At 42.0% G+C, this 20,688-nt stretch overlaps 1 protein-coding gene across 2 annotated transcripts in view; it reads left to right on the forward strand.

Annotated features, from left to right (window-relative positions):
* LOC115222916 overlaps window positions 1-20,688 on the forward strand; it is a 37,092-nt gene that overhangs the window by 11,136 nt on the left and 5,268 nt on the right. For both annotated transcript variants that reach the window (XR_005003375.1, XM_029793308.2), the window contains exon 2: window positions 18,999-19,255. Coding sequence is in view for 1 of the 2 variants with exons in the window: in XM_029793308.2 (XP_029649168.1) it covers window positions 18,999-19,255 (257 nt within the window). In the remaining variant the exon portion in view is untranslated. The remainder of the gene's footprint in view (window positions 1-18,998; window positions 19,256-20,688) is intronic.

The raw sequence follows: 20,688 nt of genomic DNA on the forward strand, positions 1-20,688 counted from the left end.
TCAGTTTCCGTCTACCAAATCCACTCATAAGGCTTTGGTCGGCCCGAGGCTATAGTAGAAGGACTTACCCAAGATGCCACGCAGTGGGACTGAACCCAGAACCATGTGGTTGGTAGGCAAGCTACTTACCACACAGCCACTCCGTGCAACAGTCTCCACCCTGCTCCAGACATTTGCCTGCCTGTGATCATGTGAAAAGACTCACTTTGCAGTGAGAATTGTGTTTTTGAGGAGGCGTATCCCCTCCTCAAAAATTTTTTTGTTTGTGAAAATTGTGTTTGTGTGAATGGTCAGTGGCAAGAGAGGAAGAGGCCGACCAAGAACCCGCTGGCTTGACACCATCAAGGGGGATACCGGAATGGACATAACCAATCTGAAAGAAGCGGCCCAGGATAGAACTGATCCAACGAGTGACCGAGAGTCGACTTCAACTGAGCGGATAGATTGATAGATAGACTGTGTTCGTGCCCTGGAAGTTCCATTGGATTTACCACAGGCAAGGAGTACGAGGACACCAAGAATTAATTTTTGTGCTGCCACTGGAGTACCTGTATTCGTGTGGATTACCGGAGTAGCGGAATTGTGTTGCCGTGAATTGAACTGTCTTCCTTTGTTCTTTTTCTCTGCTCTGTCTTTCTGTTCTTTTTTGTGTTTTTTTCTTTAACTTTTATTTGAAATATTTGAACTTTCTGTTGAACTCTTTTTCTTTCTTTGTTTTTGCAATCATGGCAACAAGGAAAAACACTGTGCTGGAGTGGGAAATTTTACCCCCTAAGCAGTGGATAAAGGACCGTAATGAGAGAATGGTGGTGTTGAGAACATATTCCATGTCCCTCGATACCATCGCTGTGTTCCCTCAAGTAGAAATAGAAAAAGAGTTGGCAGAATACCTGCCAACTATCAAGTTTATTGCAAGGGGTGTCAAATTTGCAACAGTGTGGTTGCTATTTGACACCCCTAAGGAGGCTAGCATCTTCACTAGCCAGTCCCTGGAAGGGGAAAAAATTTTGCTTCTCCCCACATATCGTGGGAGGGTATTGACGAGAGCCTGGGTGAGTGGGCTGCCACCCGGAATAGAGCCTGAGTGGATAGAGGACACTATCCACTGGGGTCTGGCTGGCAGTGGAGCCAGGCTCTTGAATGTTAAAATGCTTCCTGTGGCTGATTGGGTGGGGTCGAAAGCAATTTTGATCCTATGGACCCAATCAACCAAAGATCTGGTTTTTCCAGATTTTCTAAAGATGGCTGGTTCTAGGTATCCGGTGATTCTTGAGGGACGCCCCCACAAGTGTCACCTGTGCCTGGAATCGGGCCACATAAAGAAGAACTGCCCCAAGAGCCAAGCAAGGGCACTGGAGCAGTTAATAGAGAAGGATGTTTTTCCTCCAACGGAGCCTCCTGATTACGTAACGGAGGGAGAGGTAGAAAAAGTTGAGGAGGTTACCTCCTAAAACAAAAGGGAAAAAAGAAAGAAGGTGTGCAACAATGGTTGCCCACCAATGGATCCTGCGGTGGTGGGAGAGAAGGAGGGACTTCTGAACATGATGGTGGAACTCCACCCTCTCGTTGTAAACAAAAAGAAAGAAGAAAAACAGGGCATCGCCAGCGGTTGCTGGTGCACCGGCGACATGTTCCAAAACCCCTTCAGTGGAACGTGAGCCACCGGAGGTGGGGAAGAAGAAGGCCCCTCCCAGTGGAAATGTTGAAGAACATGTGATCTTCTATCTTAGGGGAGGGACTATAGAGAATTATATAGAAAGTTCCTTTAATAGTCGGGACCTGATAGACTCGACTTGTATTCCAGAGTGGCCTCTGCAGGTAGCTGCTTGGGTACTGGAAGAAAGGAACCTCTATCACATAATGGACTCCTTCTCAAAGGAAGAGTACAGATCTTGTGTAAAGGCCCCCAAGGCAAAAAAAAAGAGACCGATAAAATAAGTACTAGGCTTACAAAGAATAAGTCCTGGGGTCGATTTGATCGACTAAAGGCGGTGCTCCAGCATGGCCACAGTCACATGACTGAAACGAGTAAAAGAGAGAGAGTAAAAGTTAAAAGCAGTAAAAAAAAAAAATACTTTCCTCATTATCCGTAAATCCAAATATATAAATGCAGTTATGTAACGCATATCATAATTGCTTGTATGTTAAATGTTATATTTAAATGTTAAATGCAAACAAACGTAGGGACAAGAATTAACACAGAGGTTTTTTTCTGATTGCTTTTAGCAATGTACTTGTGCAAGCACATCTGTGTGGTTAAGCTGGCTTCCTTACTATGTGGTCTTGAGTTCAATCTTGCTGTGTGGTACGTTGGGCAAGTGTCACTCTTACTGCAGCTCCAGGCCAACTTTTGGTTTTTTAAAAAGTCTGTTACTTGTTCTATTGGGCCTGTTTTTCTGAACTGCTACGTAATGAGGATGTAAGCAAACCAACATAGGTTGTCAAGCAATGGCGAGGGTCAAATACAAAAACACACACACATACATACACATGGCATAATCATCATTTAACGTCCATTGTCTCTGCTGGCATGGGTTCGCTGGTTTGACCAGGTATGGTAAGTTGAGGGGCTGCACCAGCCTCCAGTCTGATGTGGCATGCTTTCTACAGCTTTCTACAGCCTTGTGAATGGATTCGGTAGATGGAAACTATGTGTATATGTATGAATGAAGGTGTGTGGCTTAGTGGTTAGGGTGTCCGGCTTACAATTGCAAGTTCATGAGTTCAATTCCTGGCGACATATTGTGTCCTTGAGCAAGACATTTTCTCATGTTGCTCCAGTCCACTCAGCTGGCAAAAATGTGTAGTAACTGTATTTCCAAGGGCCAGCCTTGTTACACTCTGTCATGCTGAATCTCCCTGAGAACTGTGTTAAGGATGCATTTGTCTGTGGAGTGCTCAGCCACATACCCGTTCATTTCATGAGCAGGCTGTTCTGTTGATCAGATCGACTGGAACCATCATTGTCATCACTGACAGAGTGCCAGTATGTGTGTGTGTATATATCACTGTGATCACCGTGACCAACCAGGCTATCAGATGTTGCTACACACTGCGTGGCATCTTGGGCAAGTGTCTTCTGCTTTGGCCTCTGGCCGACCAAAGCCTCGTGAGTGGATTTGGTAGACGGAAACTGAAAGAAGCCTGTCGTATATATGTATATATATATATATATATATATATATATATATATATGTGTGTGTGTCTGTGTTTGTCCTCCTGGTGTGTTTACGTCCACGTCACTTAGCAGTTCGGCAACAAAGACCGATAGAATAAGTACTGGGCTTACAAAGAATAAGTCCCGGGGTCGATTTGCTCGACTAAAGGCGGTGCTCCAGCATGGCCACAGTCAAATGACTGAAACAAGTAAAAGAGAGTATAGTTACATAATAATAATAATAATAAATTATATTCAACTGATTGTGTCACAGGAAAAAACTTTTATTTCACATGACACACCCAAAATGTATAGAAACATTTATAGGTGGATGTCTATAGTGTAATTAATTAAGCCATGACCTTTAAGAACCCCATGTGCAGCGGTGGTAGGGTACACGTGTACTTACATAATTCTTGCTTGTATGTAACATATTTACCTATATTCTCTTTACTCTTTTACTTGTTTCAGTCATTTGACTGTGGCCATGCTGGAGCACCACCTTTAATCGAGCAACTCGACCCCGGAACTTATTCTTTTGTAAGCTCAGTACTTATTCTATCGGTCTTTTTTGCCGAACTGCTAAGTAACGGGACATAAACACACCAGCATCGGTTGTCAAGCAATGCTAGGGGGACAAACACACACACGCATATATATATATATATATATATATATATATATATATATACATATATACAATGGGCTTCTTTCAGTTTCCGTCTACCAAATCCACTCACAAGGCTTTGGTCGGCCCGAGGCTATAGTAGAAGACACTTGCCCAAGGTGCTATGCAGTGGGACTGAACCCTGAACCATGTGGTTGGTAAGCAAGCTACTTACCACACAGCAACTCTGCGCCTATTATGTAATCATCTTTATATGTATGTATTTGTGTATATATATGTATACATTATCTGTGTTTGTATCTATATACATATGCACAGGAGTGGCTGTGTAGTAAGTAGCTTGCTTACCAACCACATGATTCCGGGTGTCTTCTACTTTAGCCTCGGGTCGACCAAAGCCTTGTGAGTGGATTTGGTAGACGGAAACTGAAAGAAGCCTGTCGTATATATGTATATGTGTTTGTCTATGTTTGTTCCCCCAACATCGCTTGACAACCGATGCTGGTGTGTTTACGTCACCGTAACTGAGCAGTTCGGCATAAGAAACCGATAGAATAAGTACTAGGCTTACAAAGAATTAGTCCTGGGGTCGATGTGCTTGACTAAAGGCAGTGGGAAGCTGCTGACCTCCCCTGATCGAAGGTTATAATGGATACAGATTTGTATGTCACATAGCTAGCTAGAGGTGATGGCCTTTTGGAGCTAATCAACGGCAGCATTCGTCCTATTTTCCTGGACTGTCATTTTAACTTGGTGATAACTATTAATATATATATTATATATATAAGAAATATTGAATTTCTAAATCTCTCGTAGAGACATGTACGGTGGTGGGGGCAATAGAATGGTTGTATACTGTCAATCTAACAAGAACGTGACACCCCTTCGTATATGTATATAAGGACACAGGGAAAAATGTGTCAAAGCCATCAGGAGGCGTTCGATGCTTCCTAGGGCTATACAGCGGTGGTGTACCCCCTACTGTCACGTTCTTGTTAGATTGACAGTATACAACCATTCTATATATATAATATATATATATATATATATATATAATTTCACAATTGAGGGCAAATTAATTAATTATTAATCAATTTCACCAAGTGTTCGTATGCAAAGGGACCATTCAAGGCGAATTCAAATTATTACATTATATAAAAGGGCTTAGTAAAATAAATTACTTTGCCGCATACTGAACTCATTAGAAATAGCAGCTAAAAAACTTTTTTAAAGCTATTTCTAATACTTAAAGAAAATCTCTCTCATATATAGTGTTTGCTTAATTCAACTCACAAACTTTTGTGAGTTGAATTAAGCAAACACTATATATGAGAGAGATTTTCTTTAAGTATTAGAAATAGCTTTAAAAAAGTTTTTTAGCTGCTATTTCTAATGAGTTCAGTATGCGGCAAAGTAATTTATTTTACTAAGCCCTTTTTATATAATATATATATATATATATATATATATATATATATATCTAGCGTGTCTTTGTTTGACCCCCCCCCCTATCACCGCTTAATAATTTGATAACCCTTCAAGGTATTTATGTCCCTGTAACTTAGCAGTTTGGTAAAAGAGACAGGTAGAACAAGTAACTAGGCTTAAAAAATAAGTCTTGGAGTTGATTGCTTAACTTCAAGGCAATGCTGCAGCATGGCCGCAGTTGGGTGTCTGAATCAAGTAAAAGAATAAAAGAATATATATATATATATATATATATTTCTTTACTACCCACAAGGGGCTAAACACAGAGGGGACAAACAAGGACGGGCAAACGGATTAAGTCGATTCCATCGACCCCAGTGCGTAACTGGTACTTAATTTATCGACCCCCAAAAGGATGAAAGGCAAAGTCGACCTCGGCGGAATTTGAACTCGGAACGTAAAGACAGACGAAATACGGCTACGCACTTCGCCCGGCGTGCTAATGTTTCTGCCAACTCGCCGCCTTTATATATATACTAGCAGTATCACCCGGCGTTGCTCGGGTTTGTAAGGGAAATAACTATAAAGCATTTTTAGAGAGTTATAGCCAAAAAATAGCAAAAAAATGGAAAAAAATTATGGTAAATTTTTTTGAGTTAAAAAGGTCGAGTTGCGCCCCCTAGACAGTCTGTGGTTTGTGTTTCTGATTCTCGACCCCATGTCGAATTTATCGATTTTTTTCAGAACTGGGCGAACTTTTCAAAATTTTCGCTGCGTTAGTTTTGAATTATGACATTGGGCTATGTGTGTATCAAGTTTCATCAGAATCGGTTGAAAGCCGTGGTCAGGGTGAGGGTACAACCTAACAGACACACAGACAAACTGCCGTTTATATAGAGAGAGATATATATTCACACACATACATACATGTTTGTGTGAATGTATCTGTATATGTTTGTTTATCTACTTACATGTGTTGTACATATGTATCTATACAAAATATGGGCGTCTAAGATTAACAATAAATTGTAAGAGTTTCCTTTTATTTCCTGCATACCACCAGCAATGAAGATCTCTCCCATTCTCATGGTACCGCATTTCATAGTTGCCCAACGACAGTGTTCTCTCAAAGGTTGATGGACAGGTTTAAAAATAGATGGTAATTCATGCACAGAAAAATAACTAGTTTCATTTAGGATATTTAATAAAACAAGTTTTAAATAAAATATGCTGCTGGAAACATGCTTATGGTTGTGTGATGTACTAGGCTTACAAAGAATAAGCGTGAAAGCGTGGCTTAGTGGTTAGGGCATTCGGCTCATGATCGTAAGGTTCCGGATTCAGTCCCACTGCGTGGCATCATGAGTTTGATTCCCGGCGACGCGTTGTGTCCTTGAGCAAGACACTTTATTTCACGTTGCTCCAGTCCACTCAGCTGGCAAAAATGAGTTGTACTTGTATTTCAAAGGGTCAGCCTTGTCACTCTCTGTGTCACGCTGATTATCCCAGAGAACTACGTTAAAGGTACACGTGTCTGTGGAATGCTCAGCCATTTGCACGTTAATTTCACGAGCAAGCTGTTCCGTTGATCGTATCAGCTGGGACCCTCGTCGTCGTAACCGGCGGAGTCTTTTAAGTCTTTTTAACAAAGAATAAGCCCTGGGGGGTTGATTTGCTCGATTAAAGGTGGTGCTCCAGCATGGCTGCAGTCAAATGTCTGAAACAAATAAAGAATTTCTTTTTCTGTTGCTAATGTATGTTTCTTTAACAAGTTTACTGGCTAATTGCGACACCAGTGCCTGTTGTGGCTTTTGATCTATTGGCAAAAAAAAATGACCACCCCCAAATATATATATTCCTTTTTTTTTTTTTTACTTGTTTCAGTCACATGACTGCACACCCATACTGGAGCACCGCTTGCAGGGTTTTAGTCGAACAGATTGATCCTTGGGCTTATTTTTCATAGCCTAGTCCTTATTCTATTGATCTCTTTTATCAAACCACTAAGATACAGGGATGTAAACACACCAACACCAGTTGTCAAGCAGGGGGTGGGGTGGGGGCAAACACAGACACAGACACACACACACAGATATAGATACATACATACATACGTGACCGCGTGTGTACCGTTGGTGATTTTCTTTCCTCTGTCTTCCCTTCTCTGGATATTTCCTTTTCCTATGTTTCTGACGAAGAGCTCCGCTCGAAACGTAAAACCCTCCTTCTTCCCTTCCTTCCTGAGCGTCCTAGTGAGTAACTAGTACTTAATTTATCGACCCCGAAAGGATGAAAGGCAAAGTCGACCTCGGCGGAATTTGAACTCAGAACATAATGGTAGACGAAATACCACCAAGCATTTCGCGCGGCATGCTAACGTTTCTGCCAGCTCGCCCAGAAACTTCTTACCACACAACTGTACCTGTCCACTTTTCTATGCTAGCAGAGTTCAGACAGATTTCCTATGGCTGGATGCCCTTCTTGTTACCAGCCCTTATCTATTATCAAGCAAGTTAATATTCCCCCATGGCCAGGTATCTTTTCATAGAAAATCGGAAAGAAATAAAACTGTGTAACAGTGACACCTGTTTACAACTATCTCATGATGGCAAAACATGGACACACACAACAAGTTTTTTTCAGCCTCCACCTGCCAAATGTACTCACAAGGATACAGTCTACCTAGGGCTATAGTAGAAGATACTTGCCCAATGTGTCACACAGTAAATTGAACCTGAGACCATGTGGTTAGGAAGCATAGTTCTTTATAGTGTATGTGTGTGTGTTATGCTGGAATAGGTTAGATGGTTTGACTGGAGCTAGTAAGCTGGAGAACTGCACCAGGTCCAGTTTGTTTTGGCTTGGTCTTTATGACTCGATGCCCTTCCTAACACCAACCATTCTATAGACTGTGCTGAGTGCTTTTTTGCAAAGCACTGGCATGTGTGCCTTTTTTATGTGTCACTAGCACAGGTGCCTCCTTATGTGTCACTGGCATGGATGCCTTCTTTATGTGTCACTGGCACAGGTGCCTCTTTATGTGTCACCAACACAGGTGCTTCTTTTATGTCACCAACACAGGTGCCTTTTTTATGTGTCACCAACACAGGTGCCTTTCTATGTGTCTTTGCACATGTCACTGGCACAGGTGCCTCTTTATGTGTCACCAACACAGGTGCCTCCTTTATGTCACCAACACAGGTGCCTCCTTTATGTCAATAACACAGGTGCCTTTCTATGTGTCTTTGCACACGTCACTGGCACAGGTGCCTCTTTACGTGTCACTGGCATAAGTGCCTTTGCACATCTCACCAGCACCTGTGCTTTTTACATGTCACTAGCACTGGCCACAACCATGATTTTACTTTGCTTGAAGTATCTTCCCTTCTGAAGCACAGAAGTCTTGGTCACATGTCATTGCCTTTGTAAAACTCAACAACCAAAAATCATATTTTACCACCTTGTACACACATTTCTGGGTCTATCTCTTCCACAGGTCCTCTCCACAGATTGGCACTTCTTTACACAGCTGTCCTCATCCATACACATCACATGACCATACCAGCACAGTCTTCTCTCTTGCACACTACATCTGATGCCCAGTTTTTCTCTTAAGACACACTGCACACCGACATTGCACATCCAGCAGAGCGTGCTAGCTTCATATCATCATCACCATCGTTCAACATCCATTTTCCATGCTGACATGGGTTGGACAGTTTGACTGGGGTCAGGGAAGCCAGAAGACTGCACCAGGCTCCAGTCTGATCTGGCAGTGTTTCTACAGCTGGATGCCCTTCCTAACGCCAACCACTCCGAGAGTGTAGTGGGTGCTTTTTACATGCCACCGGCACAGGGGCTAGAGGAGGTTGGCAACAACCACAATCAGTTGGTGCTTTAGTTTGATATGAGAAACAGTAGGTCTAAAGCTAGAAGTTGAACCCTGCATCTATCACTAGGCAATCAAACCCCTGTACCTCTCCTTTGCTAGGCAACACAGATATAAATTAGTATAGATTACAATGCACTATGCTTTTATGCTTGTAATTTCGTATCAAGAAAGGTATTTTAAGTACCCTCTCTGCTACTTAACTGCACTACATATTTATCTGTATGTGTGTCTGTATTCATACATGCATAAATAATTAAATAAATAAATAAATAAATCATTAGATAATTAACTATGTTTATATTACAGATCATTTATCAGTTATGAAGCACTATCAGCAAGATAGGTTATATCTACAAATGTCATATGTCCACTTGTTATTTAATCATAGGTCACTCCTGATAGGGTAGACCTCTGATCAAAGGCATTTCATCTTTTGCCTAACAACGGTGCACATTATGTAGTAAGCAGGGTTCTTTCTTTTTTCTTTTAGTACTGGTCTCAGTATTGTCAATTAAACCCCACCTCATCTTGAAATTGTACATAAAGGAGAACCAGTTATTCTCATCATTATTAAAAACAAATAATGGGAGTTGTGGCGTGCTCCTGTAATCTAGCTACTCAGAGGCTTGGTTGGTTGGCCGGTTTGAGGATGGGAGTCTTGGTAGTCGGTCTTCTATGGCGATCGGGTGTCCGCGCTAAGCTCGGCATCAATATGGTGCTGGAGAGGGAGCTCATCAGGACCAGGTTGTCTAAGGAGGGTCGCTTCGGCCCAGGGCTAAACGCAGCAGGCAAAAGGCCCCGTGTCGAGCAGTAGTGGGATCGCGCCTGTGAATAGTTGTCGGTTAGCAGCCTGTTCGATATAACTGAACACCAATCTAATTTAAATGGCGGTGCCCCAGCATGGCCACAGCTCATGAGCTGAAACTAGAATCAATCAATCAATCAATGAAAATGGTTATTAAAAGCACCATCCGATCGTGGCCGTTTGCCAGTATCGTCTGGCACCTGTGCTGGTGGCACGTAAAAAGCACCCACTACACTCATGGAGTGGTTGGCGTTAGGAAGGGCATCCAGCCGTAGAAACATTGCCAGATCAGACTGGGCCTGGTGCAGCCTTCTGGCTTCACAGACCCCAGTTGAACCATCCAACCCATGCCAGCATGGAAAGCGGACGTTAAACAATGATGATGATGATGATGATGAGTTATTACCTTCTTTCTGTTGAAATACACTGCTGGTGTTTCAGATAATTTTGAAAATAATGAAAAGTTTAATAAAATAACTTTGGTATTACTTAAACAAAGGGAACATAAATTAAAAGGAAATTCTGTTGAAATCTTCTGCCTTTGTTTCAGTTAATTTTTAGAATAATAAAGAATTTAGTTAATGTCATTATCAAACTGTTGTTCAACACAAATCAACTTGAAATTTTGATGGAAGGTTTCAGTTTAGATCACTTTAACTCTTTAGTTACCATATTTCTTATTTCTTTACTGCCCACAAGGGGCTACACACAGAGGGGACAAACAAGGACAGACTAACAGATTAAGTTGATTATATCGACTCCAGTGTGTAACTGGTACTTATTTAATCGACCCCGAAAGGATGAAAGGCAAAATTGATCTCGGCGGAATTTGAACTCAGAACGTAACGGCAGACGAAATACCTATTTCTTTGCTAACCCACAAGGGGCTACACACAGAGGGGACAAACAAGGACAGACAAACAGATTAAGTCAATTACATTGACTCCAGTGCGTAACTGGTACTTAATTTATCGACCTTGAAGGATGAAAGGCTAAGTCGACCTCGGGGGAATTTGAACTCAAAACATAGCAGCAGACGAAATACAGCTAAGCATTTCGCCCGGCGTGCTAATGTTTCTGCCAGCTCACCGCCTTGTTACCATATCTCTCTTGAAATATACTGTTTTTTGTTTCAGTTAATTTTTATAGTAATGAAGAATTTAGTAAAATAACTGTCATTATTAACCCATTAGCATTAAAACTGGCTAGGTCCAACCCAGATATTCTGTATGTCTTATGGTCAAACCAGCCAGATCCAGCCTACAATGTCCTTCTAAAAATAAGCAACCCCCCCCCCCATCCTTAGTAGTGTACTTCTCACCATCTCCCCCTTAGGTCTACCATCCAAATATTATGTCTGTTACTCAAGGATTACATCTCCCACCAACGCATGTTGCATCTTCCACCCAGAGACAGGTTGCATTTCTCATTCAGATATGGAGTGCATCTTCCACCCAGATTCAGTACATGTCCTACCCTGGATTCATGTGTCCCCCCTCCCCCCAGATTACATTTCTCATTCAAGAATAGCATATCCTCTACCCAAAGTGCACATCCCTTCGCCCAGAGTTCACATCTTCTATTCCAGGATCACATGCTCCTCCCAGAGACCACATGCCTCTCCCGGGGATCACATGCCCCACCCAGGGGAGGAGGTCACATCTTGCACCCGGAGGCGGGGGTCACATCTTCCATATAGAGATATCACATTCCCCCACACCCTGCCTAATTTCACATTGTTCAGTAGTCCAGTCACTAATAGAACTAAAGACACTAAAGTACAAAAATGGTATTAACACAGTTCCACTGACATTGTTCTATTCTTCCCTTTGTATGACCAGAACAATACCAGAAATATTAACAGAAGAGAGATAATAAGTATAGGATGTTGCATTGTCTCTTTGACAATCTTTTGATTAATTCTTGGAGTTCAGTTCCTCAAAATAATAAAATAATGGTCAGAATAATTGCAAGAATACAAACTTCTTTAGCTAAAAGCCATTTTTACGTAAAAAAAAAAAAAAGACTAATTTTGATTAATTTAAAACGAGGTTTGAGAAGAGCAATGGTCATTATGCTGGAGCAAGTCTTTGGATTAATAAAAAGACAAATTAATAGGCAATGGAGCTTTATTGTGTTGGAGGAGCATTGTTCGTGACACAGATCTTCTAAGTTTGTAAAGATAATTGTATGCGATGGTTCTGTTGACCTTGTCACACAGATAGGAGCCAATGGCAAAAGTGGATGAGATTGGTTAGGATTAAGTGCATGACTCCACTTATGGAAAGTAGAGATGAGATGGGAAAATGCTATATTTTATTCTTATTCCTCTGCAACAGTGATTCCCTATGTGGGGACATATGTACCAAAGGTAGGGGCCGAGGAAAATTGTGATAGGACATAGGACCCGCTTTTTTTTTCCTTTTGGTAAAAATCTTTTTTCACAGCAAACATAGAACATGTATACTCAGCCTAACCAAACCTGAGCACTGTATACAATAATTTAAACACCATCCGATTGTGGCCGTTGCCAGCCTCGCCTGGCCTCCGTGCCAGTGGCACGTAAAAAGCACCATCCGAGCGTGGCCGTTCGCCAGCCTCGTCTAGCACCTGTGTCGGTGGCATGTAAAAAGCACCCACTACACTCACGGAGTGGTTGACGTTAGGAAGGGCATCCAGCTGTAGAAACACTGTCAGATCAGACTGGAGCCTGGTGCAGCCTTCGGGCTTCCCAGGCCCCAGTTGAACCGTCCAACCCATGCTAGCATGGAAAGCGGACGTTAAACGATGATGATGAATCCCTCCAGCCAAGCATATTGTGGGAAGACTGTTTGCTTTTCTAATGTCCTAATATGGATAGCAGACGTAAAATTACAATATGTGGTCATTTACAGCTGAAGCTAACAAAACTCTCTCCTTGAATCAAGGTAATCATTGTTGCCAGGCACAAGTTTCTCATTTAACCCTTTAGCATTTGAGCCAGCCAGCCCCAGCCCAAATATTCCACCTGTTTTATGCTCTCACATCTACTCAACAATGTCATATTAAAAATATATAATCACATCATAAAAAATTTCAGAGTTATGAAATAAAGTATGATTAATTCAAAACTAATTAAACAGGCATTGCATTTGGCAGAATAATCAGAATGCTAAAAGATTAAATCGTTTACTTTTTTTTTCTTAATCAGTAAATGTGTCTTTATTTTGTATTCAGGAGTGGCTGTGTGGTAAGTAGCTTGTTTACTAACCACATGGTTCCAGGTTCAGTCCCACTGCATGGCACCTTGGGCAAGTGTCTTCTACTATAGCCTCGGGCTGACCAAAGCCTTGTGAGTGGATGTGGTAGACGGAAACTGAAAGAAGCCCGTCGTATATATGTATATATATATATATATATATGCATGTTTGTGTTTGTCCCCCTAGCATTGCTTGACAACCGATGCTGGTGTGTTTATGTCCCCGTTACTTAGCGGTTCGGCAAAAGAGACCGATAGAATAAGTACTGGGCTTACAAAAGAATAAGTCCTGGGGTCGAGTTGCTCGATTAAAGGCGGTGCTCCAGCATGGCCACAGTCAAATGACTGAAACAAGTAAAAGAGTTCTTAATGAAAGAGTTACCGGTAGACTTTTTTGTATTAAGTAATTGTGATAAGATACTCTTTTACTTGTTTCAGTCATTTGACTGCAGCCATGCTGGAGCACCATCTTTAGCTGAGCAAAGCAGAATAATGTCTTTGCCACTCGACCCTTCTAACCTCTTCTAGGCCACCAGGGGCTGGAATGGAGATAACAGACCTCCAATAAAATCATTTGTTTTCAACAATATGTATATCCTTCTGGCTGCTTTTTGATAGTTATTAAAACAAGAATTCCGTAAGCTAAAGGCAGTTACTGAGAGTAACCATTCATATATTTATATGATAGATAAGGCACAGGAATGGCTGTGTGGTAAGAAGCTTGCTTCCCAACCACTTGGTTTCAGGTTCAGTCCCACTGTGTGACACTTTGGGTAAGTGTCTTGTACTATAGCCTTGGGCTCACCAAAGCCTTGTGAGTAGATTTGGTAGACAGAAACTGAAGGAATCCCATCGTATGTATGTATTTATTTATTTGTGTGTCTGTGTTTGTTCCCTCACTGATGTTGGTATGTTTACATCCCTGAAACCTAGCGGTTTGGCAAAAGAGACCGATAGAATAAATACTAGGCTTACAAAGAATAAGTCCCGGGGGTAAATTTATTTGACTAAAGGCAGTGCCTCACTGTATGTATGAATATATATATATATATATCATCATCATCATCATCGTTTAGCATCCGCTTTCCATGCTAGCATGGGTTGGACAGTTCAATTGGGGTCTGGGAAGCCAGAAGGCTGCACCAGGCCCAGTCTGATCTGGCAATGTTTCTACGGCTGGATGCCCTTCCTAACGCCAACCACTTCGTGAGTGTAGTGGGTGCTTTTTACATGCCACTGGCACAGGTGCCATATATATATATATATATTATATATATATATATATATACACACACACAGAAGGCTGCACCAGGCCCAGTCTGATCTGGCAATGTTTCTACGGCTGGATGCCCTTCCTAACGCCAACCACTTCGTGAGTGTAGTGGGTGCTTTTTACATGCCACTGGCACAGGTGCCATATATATATATATATATATATATATACACACACACACACACACACACAAACAAACACACATGCTCTTACACATACATAAGTGTGTGTATGACTCAGATGGAGTTATTCTGTTCATTCAGTTGAAATACTTCCATGGAGAATGTATATAATGACTTGTTCAGTCGTTTTAGCTATGCATGTATTCTTTACACAACAGGAATAATGTGAATATAATTAAATAAACTGCACAAAGAAAGTATGAAACATTTACCACAAATAAATATTTACACCACATTTAGATGCTTTGATGACCAATTAACAAGTCGGTCGTTTTATTTATATAGTAAATCAGAATAGACACAGGTGTGGCTGTGTGGAAGGAAACTTACTTCCCATCCACATGGTCCAGAGTTCAATCCCACTGCATGGTTCCTTGGGCAAGTACCCTCCTCTGTAGCTCAGGGCCGACAAAAGCCTTGTGGGTGGATTTGGTAGATAGAAACTGAAAGAAGCTTGCTGTTGTTGTTGTTGTTGTGTGTGTGTAGTATTGACAGAAATGATTTGTGTGTGTGTGAATGTTTATACTTCATTAATGCCTTGAGACATGTTTCCATCCACAAATCACTTTTGTTATATCATCATCATCATCATCATCGTTTAACGTCCGCTTTCCATGCTAGCATGGGTTGGACGGTTCAACTGGGGTCTGGCGAGCCCGAAGGCTGCACCAGGCCAGTCAGATCTGGCAGTGTTTCTACAGCTGGATGCCCTTCCTAACGCCAACCACTCCGAGAGTGTAGTGGGTGATTTTATGTGCCACCGACACAGGTGCCAGACGAGGCTGGCAGACGGCCACGCTCGGATGGTGTTTTTTATGTGCCACCGACACAGGTGCCAGACGAGGCTGGCGAACGGCCACGATCGGATGGTGTTTAACTATATTTATATGGAGATATAACTGTTGGTAGCTGACAACAAGAAGCATATGAGCTTTTACGAATGCATTCAGAGGCATTTGCCTAAATGAATTAAAGATATATATATCATCATTTAGCATCTGCTTTCCATGCAGGCATGGGTTAGATGGTTCGACTGGAACTGGTAAGCTGGAGAGCTGCACCAGGTTCCAATCTGATTTGACATGTCCTAACACCAACCACAAGTTGATAATTCTTTGACATCCTTCTGCTACTGCCTGCAGGGTTAAATTCTGTTCTAGGATTGTAAGGATCTGTGCTTGTATTTTGCATCTTTGCTTGCCATCAAACCTTGCACAAAGGCATGGCATTTAAACAAGTTATTTTCGCAATTTATATTTCTGTATGTTATATTTTAATAATTACTGGTATCTTTATATATTAATATATTTTATATGTAAAGCATAATATGTTATACATGTATGTATATTCTTGTAATTGTCATTTAAGTAAATAAATGAATAAATGGAAAAGTTTTTGACATTTCGAGTCTACACTCTTCAACAGAAAAGTATGAAAGGGAAAAAGATGGAGAGAGAAAAAAATGTGTAGGGGGTAACGGTTTAACATAATGAGATATATATATATATATATATATCACCATGACCAACCAGGCTATCAGATGTTGCTACACATCGCTGGTCACAATGCACTTTGCATTGATTTAGCCTTCAAATGATGCCACCCCACTGGCTAAGCAAGCAGCCAACAGAAGAAAGAGTGAGAGAAAGTTGTGGCGAAAGAGTACAGCAGGGATCGCCACCACCCCCTGCCAGAGCCTTGTGGAGCTTTAGGTGCTTTCGCTCAATAAACACTCACAACGCCTGGTCTGGGGATCGAAACCGTGAAACCACTGGGCCATTGTGCCTACACACACACACAAACGCAATCAGTCATTGGTTTACATGCAGGCGAAAAAAGGCGGCGAGCTGGCAGAAACGTTAGCATGCCGGGCGAAATGCGTAGCCGTATTTCGTCTCCCGCTACGTTCTGAGTTCAAATTCCGCCGAGGTCGACTTTGCCTTTCATCCTTTCGGGGTCGATAAATTAAGTACCAGTTGCGCACTGGGGTCGATGTAATCGACTTAATCTGTTTGTCTGTCCTTGTTTGTCCCCTCTGTGTTTAGCCCCTTGTGGGTAGTAAAGAAATAGGTTTACATGCAGGCATTGTGTTGTTTATTTAGATCACATTTCCAAAGTATCACTTGTCTTATTTTTGATTGGTTTGTTTGTGTGATTATTTTTGTATATGTACATCAGGGATGTACAATCATACACATTTGTACATCCATGTGTATGTCTCTATGTGTGTTTGTGTGTGTGTGTTTGTTCACACAGACACATGGTTTCTTTATAAATATATCAAATTTTTTTTGTATGGTTGTCACTGTCAAAGCTGTAATCATCATTGTCGTTGTCAACCTCATCACAAGCATTGTGGTCAGTGTTTCATCTCTATCACAAGCATTATCTCCTCCTCCACCTCATCATCATAATGGCCATCCTTACCAAGTGTTACCTTCACCATGACCACCACTGATCAATTGGTGGCTATCCAGCAGCTGGACTGTCATTCATCATCTTCACTGTTACTGTCCCCTTACTCTAACATCATCCTCACACCACCACTACCATCATCATCATTGGCACTACTACTTTCATCATCATCATCATCGCCGTCACTACCATCATGGTGCACCATCATCATAACCATCACCACTACTACCTTCATCGTCGTCATTGACATCATTATCATTCTCGTTGTAATCAAATGACAGTAAAAGCTGCCGTGTCCACATTACATAATTGACATGGGTGGATTTAACTTCACTGCAAACACTGTGTTGCTAAGGTGTGGATTACATTAGCAACAGCAGATGGTGGGGTAGGGGAGGGGTAGATAGAGCATGTGTTTGTTTGTGTGTGTGTGTGAAGATGTTGCATGGAGATGTGAATGGAAGACAGTGTTGGTGGGTGGGTGGGTGGGTGGGAGGGTGTGAGGGAGAAAGTGTGCATGTATGTGAGGTGTGTGTGTGTGTGTGTGTGAAGGATGTTATCTGAGTGTGTGGTGGAGAAAGTGATTGGGTGAGAAGAGGGGGAAAACTTAATCCAGACTCCCCCGTTTCATCATCATTTAATGCCCAGCTTCCATGTTGGAATGTGTTGCACAGTTTTAAAAAAGTTCTAAGTTAGGGAACTGCATTAAGCTCCAATGCATTCTTTGGCATAGTTTTTATGGCCAAATGTCCTTACTACTGCCAATCACTTTTCAGAATATATTGGCTCTGTGCCGGTGGCACGTAAAAAGCACCATCTGAACGTGGCCGATGCCAGCGCCGCCTTGACTGGCTTCTGTGCCGGTGGAACATAAAAAGCACCATCTGAACGTGGCCGATGCCAGCGCCGCCTTGCCTGGCTTCCGTGCCGGTGGCATGTTAAAAGCACCAACCAATCGTGTCCGCTGCCAGACTACCCCCCTGGCACGTAAAAAGCACCCACTACACTCGCGGAGTGGTTGGCATTAGGAAGGGCATCCAGCTGTAGAAACACTGCCAGATCAGATTGGAGCCTGGTGCAGCCTTCTGGCTTCCCAGATCCCCGGTCGAGCCGTCCGACTCATGCTAGCATGGGAAACGGACGTTAAACGATGATGATGATGACTGGGTCCTTTTTTTTTTTTTTTTTTTTTCATGTTACCAACACTAATGAGGACTGCCTTGTAACTCACAAGGCTAAGGTCCTAAAGGGGCCCTTATAACTGAAAGAGAACTGAAGAGGGAGTAGGCAATAGTCTTAGGTGAAAATGTCTTCCAAATTTTATTGCTGTTAAGGTGACAAACTGGCAGAATTGTTAGCATGCCGGACAACATGCTTAGTAGCAATTTGTACATCTTCACATTCTTAGTTCGAATTCTGCCAAGACTGACTTAGCCTTCCATCCTTTCAAAGTCAATAAAATAAGTACCAGTTGAGCACTAGGGATTATAATAATAATAATAATAATTGTGTACAGTGCTCAGGTGCACTACAACTCATCTAAAGTGTATATATAATCAGGGGTAGTTTCGGCGGATTTCGGAGAGCATGAGGGCCTTAAAGGATGCAGTGTCATGGCAGTCAACAACTGACGCAGGCAGTTTATTCCATGCTTCAGCAACTCTGAGCGTGAAAAAATGTTTCCGAAAGTCATGGGAGCTGTGTTGTTTTCTGACTTTGTAGGCATGTCCACGTGTGTTAGACACATGGAGATCAAAAAGGTGTTCAGTGTTGTTGTTGTTGGTGAGGTGGTTGATAACTTTGTGGGTGATTACCAAGTCCGTCACCAGACGCCGGAGCTTCAGTGAATCCATTGATGTAATCAATTTAACCCCTCCCTGGAAATTGCTGGCCTTGTGCCAAAATTCGAAACCATTAAAATTGCAATCATTTTCGGTTTATTTCCTTGTATTTATATATTTATTTTCTTGTCTTTTCTAGTGTCGGCCCTTGGGCCTCCGCCATCCTATGATTCTGTTATGCAAGGTGAAGCCTACTCTGGTGTTCCAGCGCATGGCCCTTACCAGCCAGCTCCCCCATATTCTCAGATTCCTGGTTATAGCACACATCCTCAACAACCTTACAACCCATCAAATATTGGCTTTACACCATATGGAGTACCACCACAGCAAACAGTACCACCCATGGTAGTGACAGGGCAACCATCACATGTTCAAACCTACCCAACAACAGTTATTGTAAGATATTTTTATTAATATTTAAAAAAACTTTTTTTTACTGATTTATTTCCTTTATTTCTGTATATGTCTCCTTGTGCTTCAGGTTTGATTTTCTTAAGTGGAAAGTGTGGCTGTGTGGTGAAATTTACTTTTGAGTAGCATGATTTTGAGTTCAATCCCTCTACTCTTTTACTCTTTTACTTGTTTCAGTCATTTGACTGCGGCCATGCTGGAGCACTGCCGTTAATCGAGCAACTCGACCCTGGGACTTTTTTTTTTGTAAGCCCAGTACTTATTCTATCGGTCTCTTTTGCCGAACCGCTAAGTTACGGGGACATAAACACACCAGCATCGGTTGTCAAGCAATGCTAGGGGGACAATCACAGACACACAAACATAGACACGCATACATATATACGACGGGCTTCTTTCAGTTTCCGTCTACCAAATCCACTCACAAGGCTTTGGTCGGCCCGAGGCTATAGTAGAAGACACTTGCCCAAGGTGCCAAGCTGTGGGAGTGAACCCGGAACCATGTGGTTGGTAAACAAGCTACTTACCACGCAGCCACGGCAATTTTTTTTTTTTAATGGATGAATGCCCTTCCTATCTGTCTCACTTGTTTCCAAGCAAGGTAACCTTTCTCCATAGCTAGAGATCTTTTTCATGGAATACTGGAAATTAACAGCCCCACTAATCTGACAACAAGGCTCATATTTATAACCATCGTAGACAAGACTACGCACACACACACACACACAACTGGTTGTCAAGCAGTGATGAGGAACAATCACACACACATGATGTGCTTCTTTCAGTTTCCATCTACCAAATTCACCCACATGGCTTTGGCTCACCCAATGTTATAGTAGAAGACACTTGCCCAATGTGCCATACTGTAGAACGGAACCCAGAACCATGAATCTTTTTACCACACAGCCACGTCTATGCCTATACTCTTTTACTTGTTTCAGTCATTTGACTGTGGCCATGCTGGAGCACCGCCTTTAATCGAGCAACTCGACCCCGGGACTTATTCTTTTGTAAGCCCAGTACTTATTCTATCGGTTTCTTTTGCCGAACCGCTAAGTAACGGGGACATAAACACACCAGCATCGGTTGTCAAGCAATGCTAGGGGTGCAAACACAGACACACAAACATACATATATATATATATATACATATATACGACAGGCTTCTTTCAGTTTCCGTCTACCAAATCCACTCACAAGGCATTGGTCGGCCCAGGGCTATAGCAGAAGACACTTGCCCAAGATGCCACGCAGTGGGACTGAACCCGGAACCATGTGGTTGGTTAGCAAGCTACTTACCACACAGCCACGTCTATGCCTGTGTATATTTTTTAAAAAAGAAAATGTGTAAATTAATTATCATTAAAACAATGTTTCTATTATATCTAAAATAGATTGTTGCCTCCCAAATTTCAGTA

Source organism: Octopus sinensis, linkage group LG21 (genome assembly GCF_006345805.1).
Source record: "Octopus sinensis linkage group LG21, ASM634580v1, whole genome shotgun sequence".
Classification (NCBI taxonomy): Eukaryota; Metazoa; Mollusca; class Cephalopoda; order Octopoda; family Octopodidae; genus Octopus; species Octopus sinensis.